The sequence below is a fragment of the Dryobates pubescens genome, chromosome 19, assembly GCF_014839835.1.
Source record: "Dryobates pubescens isolate bDryPub1 chromosome 19, bDryPub1.pri, whole genome shotgun sequence".
Lineage (NCBI taxonomy): Eukaryota > Metazoa > Chordata > Aves > Piciformes > Picidae > Dryobates > Dryobates pubescens.
In genome coordinates this window covers 23,274,096-23,293,555 of record NC_071630.1, presented here as the reverse complement: position 1 = coordinate 23,293,555, position 19,460 = coordinate 23,274,096, and the positions used below count along the sequence as shown (strand labels likewise).

General features: G+C 56.0%; 1 protein-coding gene across 2 annotated transcripts in view; it reads right to left on the bottom strand.

The window, feature by feature from the left end:
- GNAO1 (G protein subunit alpha o1) overlaps positions 1-19,460 on the bottom strand; it is a 177,845-nt gene that overhangs the window by 18,775 nt on the left and 139,610 nt on the right. The window contains exons 5-7 of one of the 2 annotated variants that reach the window (XM_054170043.1): positions 11,586-11,714; positions 10,315-10,444; positions 592-745 (exon numbers count right to left, since the gene is read on the bottom strand). In XM_054170043.1, the coding sequence (XP_054026018.1) occupies positions 592-745; positions 10,315-10,444; positions 11,586-11,714 (413 nt within the window). The remainder of the gene's footprint in view (positions 1-591; positions 746-10,314; positions 10,445-11,585; positions 11,715-19,460) is intronic. The other variant, XM_054170042.1, reaches the window with a different exon arrangement.

The window sequence follows — 19,460 nt, the reverse complement described above, 5'->3', positions numbered from 1 at the left end:
CAGTCCAACCCCCCCTGCTGAAGCAGGACACCCACAGCAGCTTGCCCAGGAGCACAATGGCCAGAGGGGGTTGGAATCTCTTCAGAGAAGGAGACTACACAACCTCTCTGGGCAGCCTGCCCCAGGCCTCCAGCAGCCTCACACCAAAGAATTTTCTCCTCCTGGTCAGATGGAGGATTCCTCCTGGGTTCCAGCTTGTGCCCACTGCCCCTTGTCCTGTTTCTGGGCACCACTGACAAGAGTCTTGCCCCCCACCCTTCAGCTCTTGCTGAGCATTGCTCAGCTGCCCTCTGGGGCTGCTCTTCTGCAGGCTCTCAGCCCCAGGGCTCTCAGCCTTTGCTCCTCACAGAGATGCTCCAGGCCCCTCAGCAGCTTTGCAGCCTCTGCTGCACTCTTTGCAGTCGTTCCCTGTCTCTTGTGGACTGGGGAGCCTAGAAATGGACACAATACCCCAGATGTGACCTCACTAGGGCAGAGCAGAAAGGAAGGAGAAGCTTCCTTGGCCTGCTGGCCACCCTCTTCTTCATGCAGCCCAAGAGCCCGGGTGGGAAGCGCTCCGTGCCCTTTGCTGTGCTCTCCTCCTCTCGTTACCTGTGTATTCAGGAAAGCAGAGAGTCAGGGGAGATTTCTTAATTTTCTCCTCAAATATGTCCTTCTTGTTTAGGAAGAGGATGATGGAGGTGTCTGTGAACCATTTGTTGTTGCAGATGCTGTCAAAAAGCTTCAGGGATTCGTGCATGCGGTTCTGCAAGGGAAAAGAGAGGAGGAGGTGACATCAGGCCAGAGACAGCCACTCGGGGGGGGGGAGGGGTTGTTCAACACAACAGGGCAATCTAAACCGACTAAATTGAGGAGGAAACACCTACATAAATGACCAACAACAGCCCAATGAGAAGCTATGGTATACATAATAAAGTTATGTATAGGCACAGCTGGAGGGGGCAGGCAGACAGATGCGGTCCCTGGCACGGCTGACACACAGTTAGTAACCAAAGGGCACTGAACTATGCAGGAGCTGTGGTGACTTTGTATGGCATCTACAGGGTCCCCACCTCCCAGGAGCCATCATGCACCATGCATGGATGGGAAGTTACTTGCTGCCCTCTTGGAGCAGCTTTCTGTGTCGGTGGAGCTCATGCAGGTTGTCTACAGCAATTTTTTTTTGCCATTAGGACTTTAATTACTTCCACAATCACTTTCCTGCAGCACAACAGAACTGCTTGGGTGGCCATTAACCAAGGACTGGGAGATCCTTGAATTAATCTGGAGTTGGAAGCAGGCACCCAGGTGAACATCACTCTGGCGGTGACCTTGCCGTGAGCTTTTGCCTGGCTTTGTTAATTCGGTTTAGTCTTGGTGGCTGTGGGCAGGCTCTGAAATTGGTTTTAATTGTTATGTGGTTGGTTTGGGTTGATTTTCAGTTCTCTTGGAGAGGTGGCTCAACAGAAAGGGGGGGTGGGGGGGAAGAGAAAGGAAGAGAAATAGTAGAAAGAAAGGAAAAATGCAACAAAGGGCATCTAAGGAGGACCAGGCTAGATGTCAGGCAGCTAGCACTGATGTTAGCTCATGCCTCTAGGAGAGTGTTAGCTGCTGGCCAGCAGAAGAGCCAAAGGTTCAAAGGCAGGCAGAGGAGAAGTCAGCTTTTTTGGTTAGAGGTCATGCAAAACCCCCCCAAGCAAAAAAACCCAAGCCCCACACACACAGTGGAGGAGAAGAGAGAAGAGGAATGGACAAAACAGACCAGTCAAGAGACTTGCAAAGTCCACCACATGGTTTTACGGTGGTGGAAAGGAGCTCACGGCAAAGTCAGCCGGGTGTCATGTTCCCTGCTGCTTTCAACTCTCCAGCTTTGGATTGGTTTCGTTTCTCTCTCTTTCGATTGTATTGGTTTTTTGTCTCAATTCAAGAGAAGCTTCATACCTGCCAAATTGGGTTGGTCTCTCAAAGGCTCTCTTTTTGTTTTGTTTTGTTTTGTTTTGGCCCTTGTTTGGCTAGATAAGGTCAGTCGGGCGAGGCAAAGCTGTGGACGAGCCGAGGCTGGCGATGCTGGAGCGCTCCCGCCGGGCGCGGCGCCGTCCCTCCGCCGGGCAGCGCGGAGAGGAGCCGGGCGGCACAGCTGAGGACGAAGCACCCCCGAGGGTCGGGGGCTGGGTGGTCACCAAGGGCAAAGCGCGGTCCAGACCTCGACCGGCTCCTCGGCTTTTCCCAGCGGCATCTCCTCAGGCCTCCCCAGAGCCGCTGGCGCACACTGGTGGAGATGGGGTTCCAGCGGCCGCCGGAGAGACCGTGGCGCCGGGCAGAGAGCGCAGGCTCGCTGCGGAGGGGCCCCCACCATGATTTGGAAACCCGGAGTGGTGCAGGAGGCAGCTGGGGGCTGTGACCTCTCTCCCGCACCAGCAGCAGCAGCATCGAGCCCAGCGCTCTACGGGTCAAGGCTTTTCCTTGAGGCTCTTTAGCTGCTGCTGGATGCTTGCAGTTTAGGTGGAGGCGGCTCCGCGGATGAAGTTTCCTTCAAACTCCAGATCCAGCCCGGGGTGAAACGAGACATGCAAGGTTTGCTGTACCGCACACCACACACTGTGCCACCAACGCCGTGGTACCAACACACCACGTGCAGAGGTGAACCCACATCGGCTCCTTGGGTCTCAGCTGCCAGAGTTGCTTATCTGCACCACCCCGTGCCCGGGTGCTGGGTTTTGCTAACCCGCTTGGGGCAGTGGCTGAGGTGGGAGACCCGGAGCCAAGCTCCTCTTTTGCTACACGTGTTGTTAGAAACTGTAACCACGTAGAAACCTGAGAAAGGTTTTTGCACAGAGGCTCCTTGGCTACCCCAAAGCCTTTGGGAGGAGAGAAGGTGGAAGGTGGTCAGGGGAACAGAAAGCAAAGATCATTAACTGGTTGGTTTTTTAAAGCAGAGTCCCTCACAGAACATTTTTCATGACACTTTTATCACCTTTGCTGGTTCTAAATACGAGCACAGAGAAACATGTGAGCACTGCTCATGGCTTAAACCTCCTGCAGCAGGCACCAAGCTCAGAGGTCACCATACTTACCATGCCACAACACCCTGCCCAGGCCCAGCATGGGGCAGCAGCACAGGCAACACCACGGGTGACATCGGGTTTGGGTAAGAAACAGAAGCTGAGGACTTCTCCTGAGCTGAGCTTTGCTGTGAGGTGAAGCTGACCTTGCCACAGCAGCCAGAATACGTAAGGATCCTACAGAAACCCTTCTGCTTCCCTAGTTTGATTAATTTGTGTTAGTAGCTGTTAGGAAATGAGGCTGTTTTCCCAAGGCACAGTGGCTCTTAGCATGCAGTTGTAACCAGAATATACACCCAGCACAAGCCTTGTAGCAAATGAGAGCCACAAACAAAACGTCCTCTGCTCCTCTCAGATTCCAGAAGCAAGGCTCAACCCTTCCCAAGGCCTCCTGCCCTGGCTTTCTGAGCTCTGCATAGTGATTCCCCCCCATCTCTGCCAGTTAACTGAGCAAACACAACCCCTGCTCTGCCCACTCATCCTTACTCACCTGGGCAAAGTTCTGCTCTTAAAATCCACCTTTTCCTTCCTCATCACTAAGGAGAAGTCATTACTCCAACACTGCTCTGTGTGTGTGGCAAAGGTGCTCCTGCTGAGCAGAAGGGGATGCTCCTGTTGCTCTCCCTGGGAAATGCATCCCAGGGGGGCTCCCAGGAGCTCACACATGGACACAAGCTCTCCCAGTGCTGGCTAACACGGGCAATGTCTCACTGCCTCCCTTTCCTTTCCCTTCCCAACTGTTATTCATTCAATAGATGTTTGTAGGAGACCTCCAGCCCCACTGAGACATGAGGATGGGGAGGCAGCCTCTGGGTACCACCTGCAGGAGGGCAGGCTGCGGCTAGAGGAGGAGTGAGCAATTAAACCCCTCAAATCCTCCCCTTCCTAGCAGTTCATCCACAATGCAAAGCCCTTTTAGACCCTTGAGGCTTCCCCAGAACCTCTCTCAGGAGCACCCATGCTGTTCTGACAGGCCAGGAGACATTCAAGATGACACTCCTCACACGTTTACAGGAGGTGACAGAAACTCCTTCACCTGCTTTTGGCCCCAGTGTGCTGCTTCCTCCTACCTGCTGCTGGCTCTGCCGTTAAGGGAAGGGCTCTTGAAACGCTGGCTTCCTGGTGGCACTTTCAAAGCCTGCACACCCTTGTGGACAGCAGCCCCACCAGCCACCTGCCAGAGCCATAACCACTTGCCCAGCCCACTTCACATTCCAGTCAACATTTCCTGCACAGGACAGGAGTCCGAGCTGCTCACTGCTGACTGCAGAGGTCATCTGCACAGCCGTGGAGCCATGGCCGATACGAGGAGCAAACACCTTCTGAGTGTGAGAGGGAGAGCGTGCTCGGGGCAAGCCTTTGCCCAGGCACCCCTCAAACCCCTCTGGCTTTCACCAGAGCATTAGGAGGAGAGCTGGTTCTTTCTGCAGCACACAGTAGATGCAATCTGTGTGGTGCTCCTTGGTGATTAAGTGCCAGCTGTCAGGCGAGCTGGAGGGACACTGATGATTATCCCAGGCGCAGCAGCTCCATGTTCCCCCTCCTGCTTCCATCTCCTAAGGTGCCCAGGCCACTTTGCTTTGCTTTGTCACTCCTAAGGCAATTTCTGAGCGCTGCAATTCAATTTCCCTTGCCCAATGGCAGCAGAGGCAGCCTGCTAACCAGGTCATGCAATGAGAGATGAACCATCAAGCCAACACTAATGCACACCAAAGGGTCACCGGCACAGCGCCTCCAGCCCAGCCCGGGCTCAGCAACGGGGACATGAAGAGCACTGGTGTGTCTTGGCTGGGTAGGGATGACCTACATATCTGCCTTTGCCAGGCAGCAGTGTGCATCAGGAACACCCCCTCTCCTGCCATGACTCCTTGGAATTTGTGAGGAAGAAAGCACAAAGGAGTGTGTTGGTTCCATGCCAGGCCCTGTGCCACTGCTGTCTGTTCTGGGAATTCCATTAGGAATTCCATTTAGAAGGAAAAAAAATCATTGAGTCATGGAATGGTTTGGGTTGGAAGGGACCTAAAGGTCATCTAGTCCAAGCTTCCTGCAGTCAGCAGGGACATCTGCAACGAGAGCAGGTTGACAGAGGCCCAAACAACCTGACCTGGAATGGGTCTGGGGACGGGGCAGCTACCACCTCTCCGGGCAGCCTGGGCCAGGCTCTCACCACGCACAGTGTCAAACATTTCTCCCTTCTCCCCAGTCTGAATCTCCCTCTTTCAGTTCAAACCATCACCCCTTGGCCTGTTCACAACAGGTCCTGCTCACAAGTCTATCCCCAGCTTTCTAAGAGGTCCCTTGAAGTACTGAAAGGCCACCAGAGGGTCTCTCTGGAGCCTTCTCCAGGCTGAACAACCCCAACATGTCCCTATGGTAATCATCCTCTCCAGCTGTCCTGATGGATGTGGCTGCTGTCCCTCTCTCCTCCCAGATGATAGATCTGAGGCTTTTCCTCCTACAGCCTCAGTTTATGGAACATCAAGTCCCAGATGAGCCCAGACACGATTCATGGGGCTGTTGGGTCAGTTAAAGCAGGATGTGCCCTCTGTGGCAAACACAGCAGAGAGCATCCTGGGGATGGTAAGGGCAGGAGCAGAGGCAGCTGTAACACCTCGAAGATGGTGCCTTGTGCATTGGCTGGGCTGGGCAGAGGTGCAGTTTTGCTTTGTAAGCCCTGACTGTGGGCTGTGGCTGGCAGCAATGGGACTGATGAGGGCAGTGCTCCAGTTTCCCTTGTAGGTTTACAACTCTCCCCTGGGATCTGGGCACACAAGGGAAGCACTTTAGCTCTGCCAGCATCAGCATTGGAAGGTGTCAGGGGCAATGGGAGAGGCTGGATTCAACAGCACCAGGGGATTCTCTGCCAAGTGTGGGTTTTCTGGGTGCATGGGGCTCAGAAACCACAGATACTGTAAGTTCTCTTAGTTTAGTTTCTGTCTTTCTGATCTGCACGTAGGGAACTGCTGGTTTTCCTTAGCTCCTGCAGGACATTGGAGAAGAAAAGAGGTCCTTTCTAAAAGACTACCTGCTCTGGGGCTTCCCACAGCACAGTCCCTGCTTCAGCTGCTGCAGGAGGATGGGTGCTCAGTCTTGTTGACACAAAGAGCACATGGAGAAGGACCTGGGAGTCCTGGTGGACAAGAAGTTCTCCATGGGACAGTAATGGAGACAGTTTGTCTCCAGCTCCCTTAGAGGCCCCAGGAAAGGTAGAGAAGTGCAACCAAAACCACCCCAACCCCTGTGAAATCCTGTGGTGGTAGTCAGGAGGAGAACCTGTTCTCCCCAGGCACCCAGCTTTGCAAGCAGGTTGTGGGGCACTCCAGATGCAGCGGGGCAGTGTGCCCAGGGGGCCAAGGAGGCCAAGGCCTGCATCAGGAAGAGTGTGGCCAGCAGGAGCAGGGAGCTCATTGTGCCCTGTGCTCAGCACTGCTCAGGCCACACCTGGAGTCCTGTGTCCAGGTCTGGGCTCCTCAGGTCAGGAAAGAGGTTGAGCTGCTGGAAGGTGTCCAGAGAAGGGCAACAAAGCTGGGGAGGGGTCTGGAGCACAGCCCTGGCAGGAGAGGCTGAGGGAGCTGGGGTTGCTTAGCCTGCAGAAGAGGAGGCTCAGGGGAGACCTTCTTGCTCTCTCCAACTCCCTGAAGGGAGGTTGTAGCCAGGTGGGGGTTGGTCTCTTCTCCCAGGCACCCAGCAGCAGAACAAAAGGACACAGTCTCAAGCTGTGCCAGGGGAGGTTCAGGCTGGCTGGTAGGAAGAAGTTCTTCCCAGCAAGAGAGATTGGCCATGGGGATGTGCTGCCCAGGGAGGTGGTGGAGTCCCCATCCCTGGAGGTGTTTAGGAAGAGCCTGGATGGGTGCTTGGTGCCATGGTTGAGTTGATCAGATGGTGCTGGGTGAGAGGTTGGGCTTGATGATCTCAAAGGTCTCTTCCAACCTGGTCTTTTCTAGTCTAGTCTAGCCTAGTCTATTGGATTCTTAGTAGAGATGCAGCAGGACTTCTTCCTTCTCGTGGCTCTGTGCCACGAAAGCTCTGCAAAGGCTTGCCAGACTCACACAAACATCTGTACAGCCCCCAGACCCTTCCATGGCTCAACACAGCTGGAGATGCCTGGACCACAGCAAGCATCTCCTAGAGATAAATGGAGACTGGGGGGGCAGGGGAGCAGCTTCCCGCTCGCTGTCTCAGCTGCCTCCTCTTTGTGTTTTCTAAGTGAGGAGCAATAAAAGCTGATTTACGTCATTAAAGCAGCAGCTGTGACGGATGCAGGCAGACAGCGAAGCAGCTGACTGGGGAAATGCTGCTTCTACTGCTGGCTTCTTGGAGAGGAACCACGGCAGCAGGGAGGAGACAGAACGCCTTGGGGGGGTGGGGAGGGGGTGTCAGCTGGGAGAGAGCTGGGTCCGTGGGTGCCGGGGCAGACAAGATCAGACCCTGCGACGTTTTCCTCTCTGCCTCGGCCTCGCTCAGGGTTGTTCATTTGGGCTGGAGGTCGGGGGGTGCCCCGCTGGGGCTGCCCAATCCTTCCCCCGGTTACTCCGAAGGTGTAAATGAAGAGCAGCTGCCTCTGCCCTCCTGTTGCTCGGCGTCCCCCGACAGGCTTTGTGGAGAGGGACTGAAACGGCAAGCAAATGCCAGCGGTGTGCCGGAGCGGCTCCAGCCCGCTGTCCTGATGGGGAGGGGAAGCTGGAGCTGCGCGAGTGCCACTTTCTGCCGCGGGGGACTGCAGGGGGAGGCAGGGGAGCTGAGCTGGCACCCTGCTCCTCACTGGGGTGCTGCTGGCTAACAGGCAGTCCCTGGCAGAGCTCAGCATCCCCAGCAGAGATGCTGCAAGCTCCATCTCACAGGAGCTGAGCCTGACATTTGAAAAGCAGCACTGACATTCAGCCCCTCACATTTTGTGCTCCCTGGCACAAGCCTCTCTGGTTTCTGTAGGGTGGCACCCTGAAGGTGACCTGCATCAAAGGCTGGCTCAGGCTTCCTGGCTTGGGTGTCACGGCCCCAGTTATGCCTGCAGAGCCTCTTGCCCTGACCACAGCTTTGCTCCCTTCCCCCTGGGTCTGCCTCTCGCTGTTCATTCTCTGTGGTCTCCCAGGTGTGTTTCTGTTGCCCAGCTGCAGAGCTCCATGGCACTGAGCTAATGGCTGGGGGTTTTCAAACCACCTCCAGAGAATTGTGGGTCCTTCCCAGTAAATCCTACAAGGCTGAGCATCCTTGAGCATACCAGGACCAGGGTCAGAGGGAGGTGATGACTGAGGATTAGAAAGTGGCAATGAGAGGGTGTAGGGTGTCTGAGTCAGTCTGGAGGGACATAGTCATGGTGTTAACACCCCACATTCTGGCATCAGTGTGACCCAAACAAGTCCAGAAGTCAAACATGTCCTGGGCTGCATCAAAAGTAGTGTGGCCAGCAGGATGAGTGAGGTGATTCTGCCTCTCTGCTCTGCTGAGACCCCACCTGGAGCACTGCTTCCAGTCCTGGTGCCCCCAGCACAAGGAGGACATGGACCTGATGGAGAGGGTCTAGAGGAGGCTACCAAGATGATCAGAGGGATGTGGGGACAGGCTGAGAGAGATGGAGCTGTTCAGCTTGGAGCAGGCTCCAGAGAGACCTTAGAGCAGCCTTCCAGTGCCTGAAGGTAGCTACAGGAGAGCTGGGGAGGGACTTTTGACAAGGGCTGGGAGTGCCAGGATGAGAGACAATGGCTTTGAGCTGGGAGAGGGCAGACTGAGACTGCAGAGTAAGAAGAAATTCTTGGCAGTGAGGGTGGGGAGACACTGGAACAGGTTTGCTCAGGGAGGTTGTGGCTGCCCCCTCCCTGGAAACATTCAGGGCCAGGTTGGATGAGGCCTTGAACAACCTGGGCTGGTGGGAGGTGTCCCTGGCCATGGCAGGGGGCTTGGAACTAGATGATCTTTAAGGTCCCTTCCAACTCAAACCATTCTGAGTCTATGACTATTTCAAACAACCTGCTGGAGCTCACAAACCTGCCTCAAAGAGGCTGGAAACCACCTCCCCCCCCAGCCTATGTGGGAAGAGGCAACTGATATCTAGCAACTGGTCCCTCGATTCCTTCCTCATCAACAGGTTTCCTGGGCAGCAAGAGAGGCACAGCTCTGGCAGGGGCAGGCTGGGCACAGGGGAAAGGATTTCCCAGCCTGAAGATGGCCTCCCACTGCATCTCCTCAGACAAATGCAGCTAGGTGCCTGCTGCAGTCGTTGTTAGCCCCAAAGCCATGCAGCCCCTGACAGGGAATGAGGGCCCAGGATGCAGCCATGGGTCCTCTGTCATCCTCTCTGTGTTTCATTCACTCCCATTAATTGCACTCAAATGCCAGGGAGCATGCAGGGCTTTGCTGGCTCCATTTCCAGATGGCATTTTGAGCCTAATGTCACAGCAGGAAGTCATAAAAAAGCTCTCCTAGAGCAAATTACCTGGAGGAATCAAACAGTTCCAGTCTCACTCAGGGATATGAAATCCTGCAGCCTGGAGAAAGAGGATGCAGCCCCAGCCCCAGCCTGCCTTGGGCATGTGTGGCCATCCTGCAGCTCAGCACCACGGCACAGCTGCCTCTTCAACACCCATGCTGCAAGCCCACCTATGAGCACGGACTGAGGGAGTTGGGGTCGTGCAGGCTGGAGAGGAGAAGGCTCCAAGGAGACCTTCTGGTGGCCTTCCAGGATCTGCAGGGGGCTCCAAGAGACCTGGGGAGGGACTTTTGAGGGTGTCAGGGAAGGATAGGACTGGGGGGATGGAGCAAAACCAGAAGTGGGGAGATTCAGATTGGATGTGAGGAAGAAGTTGTTGCCCATGAGGGTGGTGAGAGCCTGGCACAGGCTGCCCAGGGAGGTGGTGGCAGCCTCCTGCCTGGAGGTGTTTGCAGCCAGGCTGGATGTGGCTGTGAGCAACCTGCTGCGGTGTGAGGTGTCCCTGCCCATAGCAGGGGCTGGAGCTGGCAGAGCCCTGAGCTCCCTTCCAGCCCTGACAGTTCTCCGAGTCTATGCTTCCCCTCTGCCTGGACACAGCGTCCTCTCGGCACGGTCGGCATGCACGCAGCTTAACCAGCAAGGAGAAATCAAGCCCCGCGACTTTACCTGAGCACGCAGGCTTGGCTTGGAGGAGGGCGGAGGGCAAATCTCCGCAGGGTCGCAGTGCCGGGCGGGGCGAGGGGGAGCGACTGACAGAAGGACAGGACTGGAGCCACCCCTGCCGGGCTCTGAGCGCTCGCAGCCCCCCGGCAAGCAGCGCTGGGCCCCCCGGGCCCCGCGGGGACTCACCGTGGTCTCATCTTCGTGCAGCACCTGGTCGTAGCCGCTCAGCGCCACGCAGAAGATGATGGCTGTGACGTCCTCGAAGCAGTGGATCCACTTCTTGCGCTCTGACCGCTGGCCCCCGACGTCAAAGAGCCTGCGGCACAGCACGGAGCTCAGCACCCACACGGCCTGGCTGAGGAGGGCGCTCAGCACCCGCACAGCCTGGGTAGGAGGGAGCTCAGCGCCCGCAGAGCCTGGCTGAGGAGGGAGCTCAGTGCCCGCAGAGCCTGGGTTAGGAGGGAGCTCAGCACCCACACGGCCTGGGTTAGGAGGGAGCTCAGCACCCACACGGCCTGGCTTAGGAGGGAGCTCAGTGCCCGCAGAGCCTGGCTGAGGAGGGAGCTCAGCACCCGCAGAGCCTGGCTGAGGAGGGAGCTCAGCACCCACACGGCCTGGCTGAGGAGGGAGCTCAGTGCCCGCAGAGCCTGGCTTAGGAGGGAGCTCAGCACCCACACGGCCTGGCTGAGGAGGGAGCTCAGTGCCCGCAGAGCCTGGCTGAGGAGGGAGCTCAGCACCCACACGGCCTGGCTGAGGAGGGAGCTCAGTGCCCGCAGAGCCTGGCTTAGGAGGGAGCTCAGCACCCGCAGAGCCTGGCTTAGGAGGGAGCTCAGTGCCCACACAGCCTGGCTTAGGAGGGAGCTCAGCACCTGCAGAGCCTGGCTTAGGAGGGAGCTCAGTGCCCACACAGCCTGGCTTAGGAGGGAGCTCAGCACCCGCAGAGCCTGGCTTAGGAGGGAGCTCAGTGCCCACACAGCCTGGCTTAGGAGGGAGCTCAGCACCCGCAGGGCCTGGCTTAGGAGGGAGCTCGGCACCTGCAGAGCCTGGCTTAGGAGGGAGCTCAGCACCCACATGGCCTGAGTTATGTAGTCTCACCACCCCCATACTGAGGAACTCCTTCCTAAGCTCCAGTGTAACCTTTCTGTCTCTCAGCTTCGAACCATTCCCATTGTCCTGTCTCTAGACACCCTCAGGAGAAGTCGCTCTGCAGCCTTCCTCTAGGATCCCTTCAGGTTTTGGAAGGCTTCCTCTAGGATCCCTTCAGCTATTGGAAGGTTTCCCTAAGGTCCCCCTGGAGCCTTCTCCCCTCCAGGCTGAGCACCCCAGCTCCCTCAGCCTGTCCTCGCAGCAGAGCTGCTCCAGCCCTTGGAGCACCCTTGCAGCCCTCCTCTGGCCTCGCTCCACCATCTCTGTGTCCTTCTCAGGGCTCCCTGAGAATGCTTAGGGTTCAGACCCACCTGAAGTGGAGGTTTTTGAATGTGAAGTGGGTTTCTACGATGCCAGTTGTTTTCACCCTGGTTCGGAGGATGTCCTGCTCCGTGGGCTGGTAGTCTGCAGCTCCAATTCGATCTAAGCTGTCTAGGTAGCTGAGAGGAGAAAGGAAGGAGGGGGGGGGGGAGAGAAAAACACAAAAGGATAAGACACACATTCATCCTTCCCAATCTCAGATGAATCTTGCAGCTTTCCCCCTGGTAATCTTTTTGCAATCTCATTTTTCAGGGCTGAATGTTAAAGGGGGAAAGAAATAATAATAAATCCTGTGCTGAGGGGAGAAAGAAGAAAAGGTGTTACAAACCCCCCCACTGAGCTGAGCATAAAATCTGATAGTGGACTGAAGGCAGGAAATTAGGAGTGTGTGTGGAGAGCCCTGGCTGCAGGCTGTGCAAATACACAGCTTTAATAGTCCCTGCTGGTTTTGTTCCCTGAGGAACAAAGTCCCAGCCACTCACCCAGGCACAGAGTGTGAGGGGTTGGAAGGGACAGCTGGAGGTCAGCCACTCCAACCCCTCCAGCCAAGGCAGCATCACCTGAGAAAGGTCACACAGGAAGGCAGCCAGATGGGGGTTGAGTGCCTCCAGAGATGGAGGCTCCACCACCTCTCTGGGCAGCCTGCTGCAGTGCTCCACCAGCCTTCAACAAAGCAGCTCCTCCTCATGTTTGGGTGGAACATCTGACGGTCAAGTTTGTGTCCACTACCTCTTGTCCTGTCACTGGGCACCACTGCATAAAGCCTGGTGCCATCCTTCTCACTCTCACCCTTGAAGTATTGCTCAGCACTGATGGGATCCCCCTCAGGCTGCTCTTCTCCAGGCTAAAATCCCTCAGCCTTTCTTCATAAGAGAGATGTTCCAGTCCTCTGATCATCTTTGTAGCCCCTTGCTGTACCCTCCCAAGCAGTTCCCTCCCTTGCTTGAACTGGGGAGCCCAGGACTGGACACACTTCTCCAGATGTGGCCTCAGCAGGGCCGAGCAGAGGGGCAGGAGAACCTCCCTTGACCTGCTGGCTGCACTCCTCTTGATGCACTCCAGGATGCACATTGCTGGGCACATTGCTGGCTCATGGGCACCCTGTTGCCCACCAGGACTCCCAGGTCCTTTTCCCCACACATGGTCTAGCAGTTGTGTACAGGGAGAGGTTAGGTTATGGTTGTCCTGGTGACCTTGAGCTCCTTTAACAACCAGGTGATTCGGTGACTCTGTATTAGGCTTTCTTCAGACAAGAGGTTGGAGGTGTTGCTCCCAGAACAGGCAGGCTGGGGAAGCTGTGGGGGATGCTTCTCTCTGCTGAGCATGGGAGCAGATGGGGTGGCTTGCTCTGATGTTTTTCAGTCAGCTCAGGCAAAGGGAGCTGAATCTGTTTCAGCCTGGAATCCAGCACAGGGCTGGGGCTGCAGGAGAGGCAATGCTCTGACAAAACCCAGAAGCCTGCCTAGATGCTGATAATCTGGGAGTATAAATCCCAGAGCCACTAGGGCTGGAAGGGACCTTTGAGATCATCAAGTTCAACCATTATCTAACTCTGCCAGGGCCACTGCTACACTACACTGAGCACCACCACATCTAGATGGCTTTGAGGTACATCCAGGGATGGGAATTCAGCCACTTCCCTGGGCAGCCTGTTCCAGTCTTTGAGAACCCTTTCAGCACAGGAGGGATTTAGAACCCTTGTAGAGTAGGGTTCTGGGTTGGACTTGGTGATCTTGAGGGTCTTTTCCAACCTGAATGTTCCTGTGGTCCCTGTGATATTCTTACTGCCCAACCTAACCCTCCCCTGCTGCAACTTGAGGCCATCTCCTCTTGTCCTATCAGTTGTGACTGGTGAGAAGAGACCAAGCCCCACCTCACTCCAACCTCCCTTCAGGGAGCTGTAGAGAGCAGTGAGGTCTCCCCTCAGCCTTCTCTTCTCCAGCCTCAACACCCCCAGCTCCCTCAGCTGCTCCTCCCCAGCCCTGCTCTCCAGACCCTTCCCCAGCTTGGTTGCCCTCCTCTGGAGCTGCTCCAGCTGCTCATTGTCCTTCTTGGAGTGAGTGGCCCAAAACTGAACCCAGGACTCAAGCTGCAGCCTCACTGGTGCTGAGGGAGGTGAGACAATCACCTCTCTAGTCCTGCTGGCCACACCATTGCTGACCCAGGCCAGGATGCCTTTGCCCTTCTTGGCCTGGGCACCCATGCACACTGCTGGCTCATGTTCAGGAGGTTCTGGAGGTACAGGGGAGGTTTGCCTTTCTTGCATAGCTTTAAAGCATTTACCACGATTCTGCTCCAGGCTTAAACCCTCCCAACACAGGCAATGCCTCCACAGGCTGGAAGTCTGGGTTGGAAGCCTTCTCTTTTGGTGTGGAATGGGGTTGGTTTGTGTGTGTGTGTGCAGAGGAACCCAACAGCTGCACACACCATAACCACAGCACATTTGTTCATTCACATTCAAGACAATTTTCCAGCCCAACTAAATATAATTTAGGAAGAAAAGAGGAATTTGGATCACAGTGATAAACACAGAGCTGCATCACACAATGAAGTCTTTCTCACTGCTGTTGAGCTGCGTGCAGATGCTCCAGTTCCTCTTGAAGGGGCTGTGCCCAACCAGTGCTGAGCACAGGGCACAATGAGTTGTCTCCCACCTCTCTGGGCAACCTGGGTCAGGCTCTCACCACCCTCAGTGTCCTTCTCTCCACTCTCAATCTCCCTCTTTCAGTTCAAACCATCACCCCTTCTCCTGTCACAAGAGGCTCTGCTCAGAAGTCTGTCCCCAGCTTTCTTACAAGCCCCTTTAAAGGCCACCAGAAGCTCTCCCTGGAGCCTTCTCTTCCCCAGGCTGCACAACCCCAACTCTCTCAGCCTGGCCTCACAGCAGAGGGCTTCCAGCCCTGCCAGCATTGCTGTGGCCTCCTCTGGCCCCACTTCAGCAGGTCCCTGTCTGTGCTGAGGACTCCAGAGCTGGACCCAGCTGGTGGAAGTGTCACCGGGGTGGAGCAGAGAGGCAGAACCTTGTGGAGACAGAGCTCAGAGCCTCTGGAGCAGCACACTCAGTGCTCTGGGGACATGCACTCTGCCACCCAAGGAAACCCATTGCCACCAGCTTGCACGCCTACCTGCTCCCCTGGAAGAACAGACAGACAACCAAGCTCTGCCTGGGGTGGAAAACAAACCTCCCCCTGCTCACACCTCACCCTTTGGCTGCCCATCATACTTGGCATTCATTTGTCCTACTCCACTCTGCTGAGACCCCTCCTGGAGCACTGCCTCCAGTTCTGGAGCCTCTGTGCCAGGAAGGATCTGGAGGTGCTGGAAGGTGTCCAGAGCAGGGCCATGAGGATGAGCAGAGGGCTGGAGCTGCTCTGCTGTGAGCACAGACTGAGGGAGTTGGGGTTGTGCAGTCTGGAGAGGAGAAGGCTCCCAGGAGACCTAATTGTGGCCTTCCAGGATCTGAAGGGGGCTCCAAGAAAGCTGGGGAGGGACTTCTGAGGGTGTCAGGGAGGGATAGGACTGGGGGGGATGGAGCAAAACCAGAAGTGGGGAGATTCAGATTGGATGTTAGGAAGAAGTTGTTGCCCAGGAGGGTGGTGAGAGCCTGGCACAGGCTGCCCAGGGAGGTGGTGGAAGCCTCCTGCCTGGAGGTGTTTGCAGCCAGGCTGGAGGTGGCTGTGAGCAACCTGCTGTGGTGTGAGGTGTCCCTGCCCATGGCAGGGGCTGGAGCTGGCTGAGCCTTGAGCTCCCTTCCAGCCCTGACAGTTGTATGGTTCTGTGATCTGCAAGAACCACCTCACCCAGAGGACAGCATTGAAGCTCAGTAGGCTTGGCTGTGTTGTGCCCTTTTGCAATCACAAAGCCACTGTGGTTTTGTGACAGCTGCTCCCATAAGAGCCTGGTGATGGGCCCTGGATGGAGGAATGAGGCCTCATTTGAAACTGGGTCCTCCACTGTGAATGCTGAAGCCACCACCACTCATCTGCTCAGGACTGGTGTCAGCTCCTGGTATTTAAGAGACAGCTTCATTCCTTCACAGGTCCCCACAGACTGAGATGGCTCAGCAGCAATCTTCAGAGACCCAGGCTCTCCTCTGATCTCAGGAACAAAACACTTCAAGGTGGTGGTAAAAAGTGGAGGTGTAAGAGAGGGAAGAGTGTTCTCCCCTTGCAGCTCTTGGCAATACCATGAAGACCTTCATCCCTCCCCCAGCTTCACTTCTCTATTTGTGATTCAGCTGAACTCTTCAGCTGAACGTTCCCTGCTAATTAGCCTTGCCTGTCAGGTCCTCCTTTGATGCTGGGAGTGCAGCAAACAAAGACCTCTCCTCAAGCTGGCCAAAGGAGTTACCATCACCCAGCACAGGGAGGGGGCAGCTCCTTACTGCGATTACTGCCCTCAGCCTCCCATGGTGTGCTGGTGACCAGCAGCAGCCTTTGAACCCCAGGCTGTGTGCTGGAACTGCAGGGGGTTCTCACTCTCACTCCTGGCCTGCAAAGCCTACAGTCCTTCCATGTGGCATTCCCCTTGGCTGCCCAGCACGGAAATAGATCCAGATTGGATTGGATAGGATAGGATAGGATAGGATAGACCAGACCAGACCAGGTTGGAAGAGACCTTTGAGCTCATCCAGTCCAACCTCTCACCCAGCACCATCTGATCAACTCAACCATGGCACCAACCACCCATCCAGGCTCTTCCTAAACACCTCCAGGGATGGGGACTCCACCACCTCCCTGGGCAGCATATCCCAAGGGCCAACAGCTCTCTCTGGGAAGAACTTTCTCCTCACCTCCAGCCTAAACCTCCAGGTTTAGGCCAGGCTGCTGTTTGGATGCTGAGCTGTTGCTTGTCTCCCTCACTTCCAGCTCTTTTTAAGGCCAGGCTGGATGTGGCTCTGGGCAACCTGCTGTAGTGTGAGCTGTCCCTGCCCATGGCAGGGGGGTTGGAGCTGGAGGATCTTTGAGGTCCCTTCCAACCCTGACAGTTCTGTGACTCTGCTGGAGGTATCTCTGAGGCCTCACCAGCGTGCTGGTGCTCCCTGCCCATGCAGGAGCTGGGCTGGATGGGATGTGTTGGGGGTGACATCTCTTTGGGCACAGGGAAACCCAAGTGGGGACAAATTGCTGCACACAGTGCTGGATGACAGCACTCCTTGGTACCCACTTTGAACTGCAGATCTCCAGGCCAGGCTGGTGCTGGAGATAATTAGTTGTCACAGCCAACAGGCTTGATGACACATAATCCCCTCAGAAGCTGGCAGCTGTTTAACAAGCAGAAAGGAGAACACTTTGGAGGCCATGGAGTGGGTGCTCAGCTCTCCTCTTTCCAGGTCGTCTCCACTGCAGAGTGCTGCCATCAGAGCTCCCTCCCCTTCCCAGCTCTGGGCTTTGCATGCTGGAGTGGAAACCTCTTCAATGGCACCTCAGCTCTTCCTTGCAGCCTGCCTTACCCCAGGGCTTGCAGGGGTTAAAAAGAGCTGCAGAAAGGTTAGAAGGTTTCTGAGTCCAGCAGGAACCCTCCAGCGCTTACAACGCCCCTGAGCAGCTCCGTGACTGCCTCTATCCTTTATCTGAAAGGCTTTGTTTGGAAGCAGATTGCAGGTTTCTGACTCACTGTTTCTCAGGCTCAGGGAGGTGAAGCCCAACTGCATCACTCCTGCTAAAAGCAAAATGCACAAGAAATGGCATTCCCCAAATCCAGAGAGAGGAGCGCGTCCGAGTCTACGAACGGCAGGGGCTCTGCAAGGACTTGCAGGGCTGGTGCTCCTGGCTGCCAGGATAGATCACAGGATGTTAGGGGCTGGAAGGGACCTCCAGAGATCATCCAGTCCAACCTCCCTGCCAGAGCAGGACCATAGAATCCAGCACAGGCAGCACAAGAATAGAATAGAACAGAACTGTCCAGGTCCAACCTCAGAGTCCAACCTGTCAGCCAACACCTCCTGACTACTAAACCATGGCTCCAAGTGCCACATCCAATCCCCTCTTGAACACCTCCAGGGATGGGGACTCCACCACCTCCCTGGGCAGCACATCCCAAGGGCCAACAACTCTCTCTGGGAAGAACTTTCTCCTCACCTCCAGCCTAAACCTCCCCTGGCACAGCTTGAGACTGTGTCCTCTTGTTCTGCTGCTGGCTGCCTGGGAGAAGAGACCAACCCCCAGCTGGCTCCAACCTCCCTTCAGGGAGCAGGAGAGAGCAAGAAGGTCTCCCCTGAGCCTCCTCTTCTGCAGGCTAAGCAACCCCAGCTCCCTCAGCCTCTCCTCCCAAGGCTGTGCTCCAGACCCCTCCCCAGCTTTGTTGCCCTTCTCTGGACACCTTCCAGCAGCTCAACCTCTTTCCTGCCCTGAGGAGCCCAGAACTGGACACAGGACTCCAGGTGTGGCCTGAGCAGTGCTGAGCACAGGGCACAATGAGCTCCCTGCTCCTGCTGGCCACACTCTTCCTGCTGCAGGCCAGGATGCCCTTGGCCTTCTTGGCCCCCTGGGCATACTGCTGGTTCCTGTTCAGCTGCTGTCAACCACTACCCCCAGGTCCCTTTCTGCCTGGCTGCTCTCAGCCACTCTGCCCCCAGCCTGCAGCACTGCCTGGGGTTGCTGTGGCCAATGTGCAGTCCCTGGCACTTGGATGTGTTCAATCTCCTGCCCTTGGCCTCTGCCCATCTGCCCAGCCTGTCCAGGTCCCTCTGCAGAGCTCTCCTACCCTCTCACAGCTCAACTCCTGCCCCCAGCTTGCTGTCAGCTGCACATTTACTGCTGATGGACTCAGTGCCCTCCTCCAGATCACCAATAAAGATATTGACCAGGCTGGGGCCCAGCACTGATCCCTGGGGGACACCACCCAGATGGCTCCTGGAAGTCTCCAGGGAAGGAGACTCCACAACATCTCTGGGCAGCCTGCTCCAGGGCTCTGTGACCCTCCCAGTGATGAACCTCCTCATGGGGTATATGGAAGGGGGGTTGGAACTGAATGCTCCTTGAGGTCCATTGCAACCCTGACAATGCTCTGAGTCTATGAGTTGTCAACAGGTGCAGCTGAGTCACTGCTGGGCTATTTTCTACTCCCTGCACAGAGGCACTCAAGGGTCAGCTCCAACAACGTGCCCTGGCAAATGCTGAGGTCCTGATTGGGGTTGTCACGAGCAGGATCCATTTCCTCTAGCTCTAGATGCTTATGCAAAGGTAGAGTAGAGTAGAGTAGAGTAGAGTAGAGTAGAACAGAATTAACCAGGTTGGAAGAGACCTTTGAGCTCATCCAGTCCAACCTCTCCCCCAGCACCATCTGATCAACTCAACCATGGCACCAAGCACCCATCCAGGCTCTTCCTGAACACCTCCAGGGATGTCTCCACCCAAGCCCCCCTGCCCAGTTCATGAGTGGAAGGTTATCTGCAGTTCAGCCCAGCTGATACCTCAGCTTCCTCCTCCCTTCCACCGAGGAGCACACAGCTCAGAGTGTATTTAGCACTGAACTAATTCAGTGTCTGGGGGCTGTGGAATAAGGATTCAGAGGACACACCCTGGGCTTGGGGAGTGTCAGGTAGTGGTTCTACAACTGCCTTGTGACCTCTGCTAGTGGCTTCTACCAGAAGAGAAGGAACCATGTGGTGATGCAACATGGGGCTTCAACATCCTTCAGCTATGAAAGGACTGAGAGGCAGCAGTGCTATCAGGTCCCCTCAGAAGTGTGTGTGCAGAGCCCTCCTGTCCCCCTGAGGAAGCCAGGAGGTGTTCCAGGCTGCTCCTCAGGTGCTTGCAGGTGGGTGATGGCAGGCAGGACGACTGTAGGACACAAGCAATGCAGCTGAGAGGGCAGAGCAGCTCCTGCTGTTTTCTGAGCCCAGCCCAGAGAAGGAAGGTCTT